The sequence below is a fragment of the Oncorhynchus nerka genome, linkage group LG19 (assembly GCF_034236695.1).
Source record: "Oncorhynchus nerka isolate Pitt River linkage group LG19, Oner_Uvic_2.0, whole genome shotgun sequence".
NCBI classification, from domain to species: Eukaryota; Metazoa; Chordata; class Actinopteri; order Salmoniformes; family Salmonidae; genus Oncorhynchus; species Oncorhynchus nerka.
The window spans coordinates 38,426,392-38,439,886 of record NC_088414.1 but is presented as its reverse complement, the minus strand read 5'-3'; the positions used below and the strand labels follow the sequence as shown (position 1 = coordinate 38,439,886).

At 43.1% G+C, this 13,495-nt stretch overlaps 1 protein-coding gene across 1 annotated transcript in view; it reads left to right on the top strand.

Moving 5' to 3' along the window:
• Positions 1-299: 299 nt before the first annotated feature.
• LOC115146853 (serine/threonine-protein kinase TAO1-like) overlaps positions 300-13,495 on the top strand; it is a 45,972-nt gene continuing 32,776 nt past the window's right edge. The window contains exons 1-6 of the mRNA XM_029688871.2: positions 300-825; positions 11,356-11,642; positions 11,869-11,940; positions 12,625-12,726; positions 12,906-12,951; positions 13,093-13,189. Of these exons, the coding sequence (XP_029544731.1) occupies positions 11,511-11,642; positions 11,869-11,940; positions 12,625-12,726; positions 12,906-12,951; positions 13,093-13,189 (449 nt within the window). The 5' untranslated portion in view covers positions 300-825; positions 11,356-11,510. The remainder of the gene's footprint in view (positions 826-11,355; positions 11,643-11,868; positions 11,941-12,624; positions 12,727-12,905; positions 12,952-13,092; positions 13,190-13,495) is intronic.

Below are 13,495 nucleotides of genomic sequence, written 5' to 3'. Positions count from 1 at the left end.
TCCTGATTCAAAAGCAATTTTCTAGCCTGACGTAGAATTCAATGCAATCCTACACCGGGTTTCCAGGCAATGAAGAGGATTGTGTGTGTTTACTTTGAATGTTGAACTAGACTTGAACATTTGAGAACATAAAATGAATAATAATATTATTTGATAGGTATTCGGAACATGATTGTGAATCTACCCTGACTGTCAACCACCACCAACTTGTGTGCTTTACTCATAACCAACTACGAAATCCCTCTTGTGTTGTCACGCCCCGCCAACTTGGCATCAGGGAGGATTCAGGGAGGATTCAGATTGCGGATCTTGGCTGGATGTTTCGCAGGAGGATAGCTAGCACGGAGAGGAGCGGACAGTAACTTCAGCACCCACCCGGGGGTAAACAGCGACAAGGCCACCCAAGTGCGGCACACTAATCGTTTTAGTCAGAACTAGGTGCTTTTCAGTTTTAACAGTTGTCGATGTTTGTAGATATTTTGTCCTATGATTGTCACGTTAGTAAGGAGGAGGTGAATTCTCGCCGCCGCCGCCATCTTTGGAAACTGATTGGGAGGAGTGGAGAACTTCGTTGGCTGACTGGTTTATTAACCCAGCTATTGGTAGTTATTTTCAGGGCCTCGACTGGCCTTACTGTACACACATTACACTTGTTTTTCGGGTTGACCAAACACAACGAGTCGGCATCGTACAAACCTGGAAAAGGCTAGCTAACAAAACTCCAATCTGTGCTCCACCTCCAGACTCGAGTCAGTTTGTTGCGCCCTTCCTTGCCTTGTTGGACATTTGCTTCCTGTTGTTCTACCTGAACCTGGCCTCTGACAGGTAAGTGTCCGCTGTGCATTCAAGCCAACTTCTGCTGGTGAGAAATGTGTTTATCTGGATAACTTGCCGTTTAGCTAGGCTTCTTAGTTAGCCAACTCGATCAGCTGGTTAGACAACATCATTAAATACTGTAGTTAGTTTACGACGTGGATGGTTAATGTTAGCTCGATGACATCCAACGAGCTAACTTTAGTCAGAGAGGAATGTTTTGCTCTAACGTTTGTGAATTGGGGAATGATAACTAGCTACATGGCTAACTAGCTACATGGCTAACCGTTGATAAGCTTATGAAGCGAAGGTCTCCTTTTTAAACTTGTAAACAATTCAATGGCAGCTAACTGACAAGACAGATTGTCAAATGCTGGGAAGGACATGGCTAGCTAGTTAACGTTCGTCCAGCGATAAATGCTGGCTTTGTAACAGCTAACGTCTACTGTTTTACTAGCCAGATAGATAGCTAACTAGCGAATCCTCTCCGAATGTAGACAGGTAGTTTTGATGTGACACTCCCTGGTGTGTTTTTTCCTCACTGTAAATCATGGCTGAGGCGATCAGAAACACAGCAGTAGCTTCACGACCAAATGTCAACCTCTCCAGTCTAAACTGTGAACTGAATATAGCACTAGTTATGTCCTAAGTGTTGCTAGGTTTAATGTTTACAGTCAGCAAACAAGCAACTTGACAAATCTATTGTCGTTTCGGGTATTGTCTTTCTTGGTACGCCTGCATTCATTCCTGGCGGTTGCTGGCTTGTTTGTGGGCAGTGACGCGAGTCACATTCCTAATTTCTGTGTTGACATTGCGTTACATTCTTTCTCGGCCTTGACTATCTATGCCTGTTCGCCAGCATTGCACACTCCAGATGGTGACAAACTGTATTTAATGGAAAACAGCTCTAAATAACGATTGATTTTGTTAGACAATGACATCCTAAATGTAAGTTGGCAACAACTCCCCATCACACCCTTCCTACACATTAAGGTTGGAGGTGTTGGGAATGACAAAGCAAGAACACTTTTTCCCCCGTTAACAATGCACACCTTTTGCATTGATTTAACAACATTGCTTTCAAACACTTGGCTTTCTAGGAGTTTGAATGTACAGTATGCTATATCACAACCAGTGATATAAGGTAGCTATCCACAGACTGTCCTCACATCTGCACTCAATGATTTGAAGTTTCGTCTATCACTCGACCAGTGAGAGTTTAAATAAAACTGTATTTTTCACATGCGCCGAATACAACAGTGAAATGCTTACTTACAAGCCCTTAACCAACAATGCAGTTTTAACAATGCCAACAATACCAACAATGCAGGGGCACCGATTAGTCGAGGTAATTGAGGTAGTATGTACATGTAGGTAGAGTTATTAAAGTAACTATTCATAGGTAATAAACAGAGAGTAGCAGCAGTGTAAAAGGGGAGGGGGGCAATACACATAGTCTGGGTAGCCATTTGATTAGCTGTTCAGGCTTGGGTGTAGAATCTGTTGAGAAGCCTTTTGGACCTAGACTTGGCGCTCCGGTACTGCTTGCCGTGTGGTAGCAGAGAGAACAGTCTACGACTAGGTATAGAGGTCCTGGATGGTAGAAAGCTTGGCTCCAGTGATTTACTGGGCCGTACGCACTTTATTTGACCTTCATTTAACTAGGCAAGTCAGTTAAGAACAAATTCTTATTTTCAATGACTGCCTAGGAACAGTGGGTTAACTGCCTGTTCAGGGGCAGAACGACAGATTTGTACCTTGTCAGCACAGGGATTTGAACTTGCAACCTTCCGGTCACTAGTCCAACGCTCTAACCACTAGGCTACCCTGCCGCACTACCCTCTGTAGTGCCTTGCGGTCAGAGGCCAAGCAGTTTAGCTACAAGGGTAAGTCGCGTCATAGTTTAGCTACAAGGGTAAATAGCGTCATAGTTTAGCTACAAGGGTAGGTAGCGTCATAGTTTAGCTACATGGGTCAAGATCTACATGGGTCGGTAGCGTCATAGTATAGCTATATGGGTCGGTAGCGTCATAGTATAGCTACATGGGTCGGTAGCGTCATAGTTTAGCTACATCTGTAGGTAGCGTCATAGTTTAGCAACAGTTGAAGACGGAAGTTTACATACACCTTAGCCAAATACATTTAAACTCAGTTTTTCACAATTCCTGACATTTAATCCTAGTAAAAAGACCCTGTCTTAGGTCAGTTAGGATCACCACTTTTATTTTAAGAATGTGAAATGTCAGAATGATAGTAGAGAGTGATTTATTTCAGATATTATTTCTTTCATCACATTCCCAGTGGGTCAGAAGTTTACATACACTCAATTAGTATTTTGTAGCATTGCCTTTAAATTGTTTAACTTGGGTCAAATGTTTTGGGTAGCCTTCCACAAGCTTCCCATAATAAGTTGGGTGAATTTTGGCCCATTCCTCCTGACAGAGCTGGTGTAACTGAGTCAGGTTTGTAGGCCTTCTTGCTCGTACACTCTTTTTCAGTTCTGCACACAAATTTTCTATGGGATTGATGTCAGGGCGTTCTGATGGCCTCTCCAGTGCCTTGACTTTGTAGTCCTTAAGCCATTTTGCAACAGCTTTGGAAGTATGCTTGGGGTCATTGTCCATTTGGAAGACCCAACCAAGCTTTAACTTCTTGACTGCTGTCTTGAGATGTTGCTTCAATTTATCCAAGTAATTTTCCTGCCTCATGATGCCATCTATTTTGTGAAGTGCACCAGTCCTTCCTGCAGCAAAGCACCCCCACAACATGATGCTGCCACCCTCGTGCTTCACGGTTAGGATGGTGTCCTTTGGCTTGCAAGCCCTCCCCCTTTTTCCTCCAAATATAACGATGGTCATTATGGCCAAACAGTTCTATTTGTGTTTCATCAGGCCAGAGGACATTTCTCCAAAAAGTACAATATGTGTCCCCATGTGCAGTTGCAAACCATAGTCTGGCTTTTTTATGGCGGTTTTGAAGCAGTGGCTTCGTCCTTGCTGAGCGGCCTTTCAGGTTATGTCGATATAGGACTTGTTTTACTGTGGATATAGATACTTTTGTACCCGTTTCCTCCAGTATCTTCACAAGGTCCTTCGCTGCTGTTCTGGGATTGATTTTTCACTTTTCGCACCAAAGTACCTTCATCTCTAGGAGACAGAACACGTCTCCTTCCTGAGCGGTATGACGGCTGCGTGGTCCCATGGTGTTTGTGCTTGCGTACTATTGTTTGTACAGATGAATGTGGTACCTTCAGGTGTTTGGAAATTGCTCCCAAGGATGAACCAGACTTGTGGAGTTTTTTGGCTGATTTCTTTTGATTTTCCCATGATGTCAAGCAAAGAAGCACTGCGTTTGAATTAGGCCTTGAAATGCATCCACATGTACACCTCCAATTGACTCAAACGATGTCAATTAGCCTATCAGAAGCTTCTAAAGCCATGACATCATTTTCTGGAATTTTCCAATCGGTTTAAAGGTACAGTCAACTTAGTGTATGTAACTTCTGACCTACTGGAATTGTGATATAGTGAACAAAAGTTAACTAACCTGTCTGTAAACAATTATTGGAAAAATGATTTGTGTCATGCAGAAAGTAGATGTCCTAAACGACTTGCCAAAACTATAGTTTGTTAACAAGAAATTTGTGGAGTGGTTGAAAAACGAGTTTTAATGACTCCAACCTAAGTGTATTTTAACTTCCGACTTTAACTGCTCTTAGTTGAGCTTCGTGGGTAGGTAGTGTCTTAGTTGAGCTTCGTGGGTAGGTAGTGTCTTAGTTGAGCTACATGGGTAGGTAGCGTCTTAGTTGAGCTACCTGGGTAGGTAGCGTCTCAGTTGAGCTACGTGGGTAGGTAGCGTCTCAGTTGAGCTACCTGGGTAGGTAGCGTCTCAGTTGAGCTACCTGGGTAGGTAGCGTCTCAGTTGAGCTTCGTGGGTAGGTAGTGTCTTAGTTGAGCTTCGTGGGTAGGTAGCGTCTCAGTTGAGCTACGTGGGTAGGTAGCGTCTCAGTTGAGCTACGTGGGTAGGTAGTGTCTTAGTTGAGCTACGTGGGTAGGTAGCGTCTCAGTTGAGCTACGTGGGTAGGTAGCGTCTCAGTTGAGCTACGTGGGTAGGTAGCGTCTCAGTTGAGCTACGTGGGTAGGTAGCGTCTCAGTTGAGCTACGTGGGTAGGTAGCGTCTCAGTTGAGCTACGTGGGTAGGTAGCGTCTCAGTTGAGCTACGTGGGTAGGTAGCGTCTCAGTTGAGCTACCTGGGTAGGTAGCGTCTCAGTTGAGCTACCTGGGTAGGTAGCGTCTCAGTTGAGCTACCTGGGTAGGTAGCGTAACAGCCTGTTAATGTTTATGTTCTACTATGTGTTATAACAGCTTCAGGCCTGGTCACTGTTGCCACACTGACAGTACTGTAGTCTTTAGGATTTCTGCATCTCCCAGGAAAAAGCGATCAGAGAGGGAGTAATGTAAAGCCTATTCTCTCGGCCCGCGACACAGTACAGTCCACAGGATCAGTGTTGTTATCCTGACCTCCCCCAACCCGCTCTATACCAGCCGCCACCTGACATAACCCACCGTAGCAGCAGCCCCTGTCCCAGTAAAACACTGGCATGCTCAGAAACACCTTCTCAGCTATCTAGAAAAACCCCTCTCAGCCAGCCAGTCCACCCCAGGACACATACAGTGACCCTGGGTACATTTTCAACAACCACCAACTCAGATTGTTCTGAAATTGTTTGTGGTTAGCAACGGATAAGATTAGCATTCCTTCAAAATGTATTTTGTTGACCTAAATAATTTGATCTCTGAGAAATAATGCTAATTGATTGCATCCAAATTGGCCATTTTAAATGATTTGTGTTCATATAATATTCAATAAATATAGTACCTAACAACTGATTTTGGCTCACGAGTGGTGCTGCGGTCTAAGGCACTGCATCTCAGTGCTAGAGGTGTCACTACCAGACCCTGGTTCGTTTCCAGGCTGTTTCACAACCGGTCGTGATGCACAATTGGCCCAGTGTCGTCTGGGTTGGGGTTTGGCCAGGGTGTCATTGTAAATAAGATTACTTTTTTCTTAACTGACTCTGTCTAGTTAAATAATAAATACATTTCGACCAAACTTAATTCTGACAGCGAGTTAGACGTGAGGAATCCAAAGGAATGGTAAAAAGCCAACCACGGCCCCATGCCAATCCCATCCCAACAACCAGAATACAGTATCACTTCTCAGTAAATAGTATCAGTGTCTGATAAGTAGTATGTAATGTGAATTAACCAACAGCATTTCACTGCTGGTTAAGGGCTTGTAAGTCAGCATTTCACTGTTGGTTAAGGGCTTGTAAGTTAGCATTTCACTGTTGGTTAAGGGCTTGTAAGTAAAGCATTTCACTGTTGGTTAAGGGCTTGTAAGTTAGCATTTCACTGTTGGTTAAGGGCTTGTAAGTTAGCATTTCACTGTTGGTTAAGGGCTTGAAAGTAAAGCATTTCACTGTTGGTTAAGGGCTTGTAAGTAAAGCATTTCACTGTTGGTTAAGGGCTTGTAAGTAAAGCATTTCACTGTTGGTTAAGGGCTTGTAAGTAAAGCATTTCACTGTCAAGTCCACACTTGTTGTATTTGGCGAATGTTGCAAATAAAGTTTGATTTGAATGAATACATAAAATATATATTTAAAAAAATGGAAACACCAGGCCTATAGCCAGGCCTATAGCCTATAGGCTATGCCAGGGCTGCGTTGTATGCCATTGCCTCGTGTGTAAATCTGAGCTGAAACTACAAATCCGTTACCAAATTCGTTCAGCCATTTCACAATTTCTTTTGTTTTTATTTAAACATTTGTGTACTTTTTGACATTTGACTGGATTGTTTAGAGCTAGTAACATACGCATTCCAGAGGTCTCCCGAGTGGCGCAGCAGTCTAAGGAATGCAGTGCAAGCTGCGTTACTACATATCCTGGTTTGATACTGGGCTGTGTCGCAGCCGGCCACGACCGGGAGACCCATGACGCGACGCATAATTGGCCCAGAGTTGTCCGGGTTAGGGGAGGGTTAGGCCGTCCCGGGATGTCCCATCGCGCTCTAGCGACTCCTGTGGCGGACTGGGCACATGCTCGCTGACACGGTCGACCAGTTGTACGGTGATTCCTCCGACACATTGGTGCGTCTGGCTTCCGGGCAGTGTGTCAAGAAGCAGTGCGGCTTGGTTGGGTTGTGTTTCGGAGGATGAGCGGCTCTCGAACTTCGCCTCTCCAGTCTGTAGGGGAGTTGCAACGATGAGACAAGATTATAACTACCAATTTGGATTCCATGAAATTGGGGATAAATAAAAAGAAACAAAAGCATTTCACTGCACCCTATTTAACATTGCTGTGTAACCAATAAACTTTGATTTGACTAGTGATGTGGTAGCATAGTGAGAGTTAGGCTAAACACTGGCTTTATCCTAATGACAGAGGAGCTTGTGTGTGTGAGAGAGAAGGGCTAAATCCTCGTACGTTTGTCTCTCTACTGTGACTGTGTCCATGGACTGTGTTTTATGCACTGATTCAGGCCAGAACTGCTGTGTTGATTGGTTGACAGCGTTTGCTCCCTACTTTCTCTGTTCACGGGGTGTGAATTCTAGTATGTTGATTGGTCAGTTGTCTTTTTACTCTCTGGGTTCATGCTGTACACACTAAAACCTATTGTTCTACTTAGAAAACTGAACTATTTACTATGAGCTTTTTGAATTTCCAACATGAGCATTTAATTTAAAAAAAGTTTAATATACCTACCTTTTTAGTGTTTTACAAGCTCTAATATATTAGGTACAGCATCATTATTTGTGTTGTTGCTTGGATCCAACTTCATTTGATCAATTCAAGAAGGGTTATTATACATTTAGATTGACCTGATTAGTTACTTTCAGTGAACTTGTCTTAATGTTGAACATTCTCCGTTTCAACCCCCTTTAGCAGGGATTGATGAGTTCTAACTGGGGTTAGAACTGTAAGCATGGCCTCTGTCATTGAAAGTGGTGCGCATGACCTTAGTGATGGTGGGAATGGGGGTCGTCGCAACGTTGAACGACAATCTGGCCCGACGGTTTTGATATGACTTCATCGTGATCCATAACACCTCATACCACAACAAACTGCCTAAAACGAATGTGTAAATATACTTTTCTTTCTTCAAATAGATCCTATTTGTGTTTTTTTTTACGTAGCAGAAATATTGTTTCATATTTACCATATACTAAATAATACGTGTGATATTTAGATTTTACAATGGACCATTATCATGCAGCTGTCTGGAAACAGGGTCAGGGGGAAAAATACATGACCATCTATGCTCTTAAATGGAGGACGCTTTTCCCGTGGTTCATTTTCATGCCAGCCAGATAGGTTAAACTCCTGTTGTAAATATAAACAATGTGCTTAGTATTAGGGAAGTTGAAAAATAAATATAATGGGCCTAACCTATAGAAAGCTGATGGGATTCTCCTCTTTTTAATCAAGGCTGTCCCTCTGTTTTCCGCGCAATTGCAAAGCCTATAGAAATGTTGCGCAACATGAGCTCATGGGCTCTCATGAAGTGTTTTTTGATAAGATTTTCGATTGCATTTGCATTGACGTCAGAGTGATTAGAGGGACAATAGAGTGCTGAGTACCAGGCAGTTAGCAAGTTTGGTAGGCTACTAATGACCATCAGCAGCATCAGAGCTTGAAGAAGACTAGTTACCGTGACTATGTGGTCATGTGGAATTTGACTACCTTCATGACTCATGGCTGGCGGTAATACGGTCAGTGTAACAGCCCCTGTAGTGCGTATGGCCCAGTACATCTCTGGGGCTGAGTTCCCTGCCATCCAGGACCTCTATACCAGGCGGTGTGAGAGGATAGCCCTAAAAATTGTCATAGACTCCAGCCACTCAAGTCATAGACGGTTCTCTCCTACCGCACGACAAGCGTGGAACCAACAGAATCCTGAACGGCTTCTAACCCCTAGCCAAAAAGACAACCAAATAGCTACCCAGATTAACTATTTAGCAAACTATTTAACAATCTGCATTGACCCTTTTTGCACTAATATTTTGACTCCTCACATATGCTGCTGCTACTGTTTATTATCTATCCTGTTGCCTAGTCACTTTATTCCTACATACACCATCGTTCAAAAGATTGGGGTCACTTTAGAGATGTCCTTGTTTTTGAAAGAAAAGCCCTTTTTTTTGGTCCATTTGAAATAGCATCAAATTGATCAGAAATACAGTGTAGACATTGTTGACGTTGTAAATGACTGTTGTAGTTGGAAACGGTTGAGGACTTGTGAGGCGTCTGTTTCCCAAACTAGACACTCTAATGTACTTGTCCTCTTGCTCAGTTGTGCACCGGGGCCCCCCACTCTTTCTATTCTGGTTAGAGCCAGTTTGCACTGTTCTGTGAAGGGAGTAGTACATAGCGTTGTACAAGATCTTCAGTGTCTTGGCAATTTATCGCATGGAATAGCCTTCATTTCTCAGAACAAGAATAGACTGACGAGTTTCAGAAGTAAGTTATTTTGTTTCTGGCCATTTTGAGCCTGTAATCGAACACACAAATGCTGATGCTCCAGATACTCAACTAGTCTAAAGAAGGACAGTTTTATTGCTTCTTTAATCAGAACAACTGTTTTCAGCTGTGCTAACATAATTGCAAAAGGTTTTAAAAATGATCAATTAGCCTGTTAAAATGACAAACTTGGATTAGCTAACACATGTCATTGGAACACAGGAGTGATGGTTGCTGATAATGGACCTCTGTACGCCTATGTAGATATTCCATTAAAAATCAGACGTATCCAGCTACAATAGTCATTTACAACATTAACACTGTCTACACTGTATATCTGATTAATTTGATGTTTGTGTGTGAATTCAATTTAAGAGCTTTATTGGCATGGGAAACATGTTTACATTGCCAAAGCTAGTGAAATAGATAATAAACAAATAACACTCACATAAGTTCTATAAAGAATAAAGACATAAAATCTCTTTCTCTCCTCTTTCTCTCGCTCCTCTCTTTTTTTCTTTTCTTTTTTTTTCTTTCTTATTTCTATATATATCCCTAACCCATAATGGTGTGTGCTTTGTTGAGAGCTCTGCTGTGTTGATTTGCACATCAGAGGCTGATGTTTCAGTCCCAGAAGAAATCAGTGCACACACACTTATCAATACAGTCAATGAAACACACACCACTCATCAATACGTGACTTAATGACGCACACACACACTGAATCCCTCACTGCACTCTGACCCCACTTCTCTCTCTCATTAAGGCAATAGCCTAGTTTAAACCTGGATGTTAAATCAATGATCAATCCACTTGATGTTTGTTCGTCTGCTCGCCCAGGCCAGTAGTTTAAAGATCTACACGATGTTAAATCAATGATCAATCCACTTGATGTTTGTTCGTCTGCTTGAGGCCAGTAGTTTAAAGATCTACACGATGTTAAATCAATGATCAATCCACATGATGTTTGTGCGTCTGCTCGCCCAGGCCAGTAGTTTAAAGATCCACATGATGTTTGTTCATCTGCTCGCCCAGGCCAGTAGTTTAAAGATCCACATGATGTTTGTTCATCTGCTCGCCCAGGCCAGTAGTTTAAAGATCCACATGATGTTTGTTCATCTGCTCGCCCAGGCCAGTAGTTTAAAGATCCACATGATGTTTGTTCATCTGCTCGCCCAGGCCAGTAGTTTAAAGATCCACATGATGTTTGTTCATCTGCTCGCCCAGGCCAGTAGTTTAAAGATCTACTGGATGGAAAAGTTCAATAAATTTACCAGAATTCCCAGGTGTAATTTAATGTAGTGAGTTTAGAACTATTTAATGACCAACCCATCAATCTACCACAACTTTCCCCTAGCCTCGCAGTCCTTTTGATTCGATAAAATTAAATGACATTTTACTGCATAAGACCACTCCCATTTATTTATTTTATTTATTTAACCTTTATTTAACCAGGAAGGGCTCATTGAGATTTAAAATCTATTTTTCAAGAGCGCCCTGGCCAAGATAGGCAGCACCAAGTCATTACAAAAAAATTACAGACAGACAACATGAAAAACCATTGAATTCACAAGAGTATAAAACAGCTAATTAAAACCATTGACAGGTCAGGGAATCAGCCTCAAAATCCTTCACCAGTGATTTAAAAACACCAATCGGGACAAGTTCTTCCAGTTTAAAAGTATTTTGTAAGGTGTTCCAAGACGATGGTGCAGAGTACATAAAAGCCCTTTTACCAAATTCAGTTCAGACATTTGGAACAGTTAGCAGGATAAAGTCCAGCCAACGAAGAGAGTACCCACCACATTTCTGAACAATAAAAATGCTCAAATAAGAAGGTAGTAAAAACCAAAATGTCTTTGTAAATAAAATAATTCTATGGACACTCCCACGCTGTGCACAATAGGCTGGGGATGAGGTTAATCTGAGTGCGAGGCAATGTTTGATCCGATGTTTCTCCAGCGGAGTAACAAAACTGTTCCCGTCTCATATTCTTCCTACTTCCTCTTCCCCCTCCCTCCAGGTGCCCATGCTCCGGCCCCTCTGGCTCCTCCCCACTGGCAGATGAGTTGTCAGCTGCTCTGGCGTAGACCCAGCTGCGCTCCAACGGCAGGATAGTCTGCTGGCCCTTCCTCCTTCCCCCGCCCTGCCGGGAGACAGCAAACTACATTACCCAGCATGCCCTCCACTGTGCGGGCGGGCAGTCTGAAGGACCCGGATGTAGCCGAGCTGTTCTTCAAGGAAGACCCTGAGAAACTGTTCTCTGACCTCAGAGAGATAGGTCATGGCAGCTTTGGAGCAGTCTACTTTGTATGTACACACACACCCACACACACACACACACACACACACCGATTCCTGTGCTGTAATAGTCCTGCTGTTCCACCTGTGTTCTCTCTGTGTCTAAGGCCTGTGTGTTTACTTTGTCTGTGTTATAAGGCCTGTGTGTTTACTTTGTCTGTGTTATAAGGCCTGTGTGTGTGTTCTCTGCCTGTGTATGTTCCGTGTCTAAGGCCTGTGTGTTCTGTGTCTTAAGGCGCGGGATGTGCGAACTACCGAGGTGGTGGCCATCAAGAAGATGTCCTACAACGGGAAACAGTCCAACGAGGTGAGAGCGACTGCTACACACACACACACACACACACACACACACACACACTCTCCCCGATAGGTGAGAGCGACTGCTACACACACACACACACACTCACACACACACTCTCCCCAATATGTGAGAGCGACTGCTACACACACACACACTCTCCCCGATAGGTGAGAGCGACTGCTACACACACACACACACACACTCTCCCCGATAGAAATATGTGAGCTGAACACATTATCTCCAAGGTCACCCCACGGCTCTCATACACTTTCACTTTCGCCTCGCTCTCCTCGTAATTTCAGATTAGCTGTAATCAGATTACACCTAATCTGTGTAGGAAGAAAAGCACCCCAGTAGACAGACAGACAGACACCCTTCCGGCTGTGTGTCATGTATGAGAACATGCCCTTAATGGAGACTTACAGAATTCTCTGTATATTTTGTGTTCATTCAGAGTGATCTGAGTAGTCACTCTGCACCCATCTCATTTCCCCAGTTGGTTGAACCAATAAATCATTTGTAGTTTCACCATGTCTCCACAGAAATATATTAAGTCTTTCTTTATATGGCTTTATTCTCTTTTTACACTCTCCCTCCCTCTTTCTCTCACTCTTTCTTTGTTTTTAATGATGCAGCTTTTGGGCCAATACAGGTATTTAAAAAAATAAAATAAAACAATATCTCTCTCAGAAATGGCAGGACATCATAAAAGAGGTGAAGTTTCTCCAGAGGATTCAACATCCCAACAGCATAGAGTACAAGGGCTGCTACCTACGAGAACACACAGCATGGGTAAGACACACACACACACACACAGTGGAGTATGGAGGGCTACTACCTATGAAACCCAGAAAAACACACCCTCACACACATTTTGAGGTTGAAACTCCCAGTGAGATGTTTCAGTAACCTTACCTTCAGGTGTATATCCATGGACCTGTTTTCTTCCTGGATGTGTTCTGTGTGTTTAGCTGGTGATGGAGTACTGTCTGGGCTCCGCTTCTGATGTTCTAGAAGGTAAAACATTCTAGAAACATTAACCTTCCTTTTTGTGTTGTACTACATCTTGGTCAATTTAGACTGTGTTTGACACAATGTGTCTTTTTACACATTTTTAGCAAATGTTTTCTAAAGTATCCTCTCTCACTCATCCCGTAGTTCATAAAAATCCCCTTCAGGAAATGGAGATCGCTGCCATTACCCACGGAGCTTTGCAGGGGTTGGCCTACCTTCACTCCCACAACATGATTCACAGGTGAGACAGAGGAGTATTCAGGAACAAGATTACACCTACTCACCCAGTGGTACTTGTCCATAATGAGATTACACCTACTCACCCAGTGGTACTTGTCCATAATGAGATTACACCTACTCACCCAGTGGTACTTGTCCATAATGAGATTACACCTACTGACCCAGTGGTACTTGTCCATAATGAGATTACACCTACTCACCCAGTGGTACTTGTCCATAATGAGATTACACCTACTGACCCAGTGGTACTTGTCCATAATGAGATTACACCTACTCACCCAGTGGTACTTGTCCATAATGAGATTAC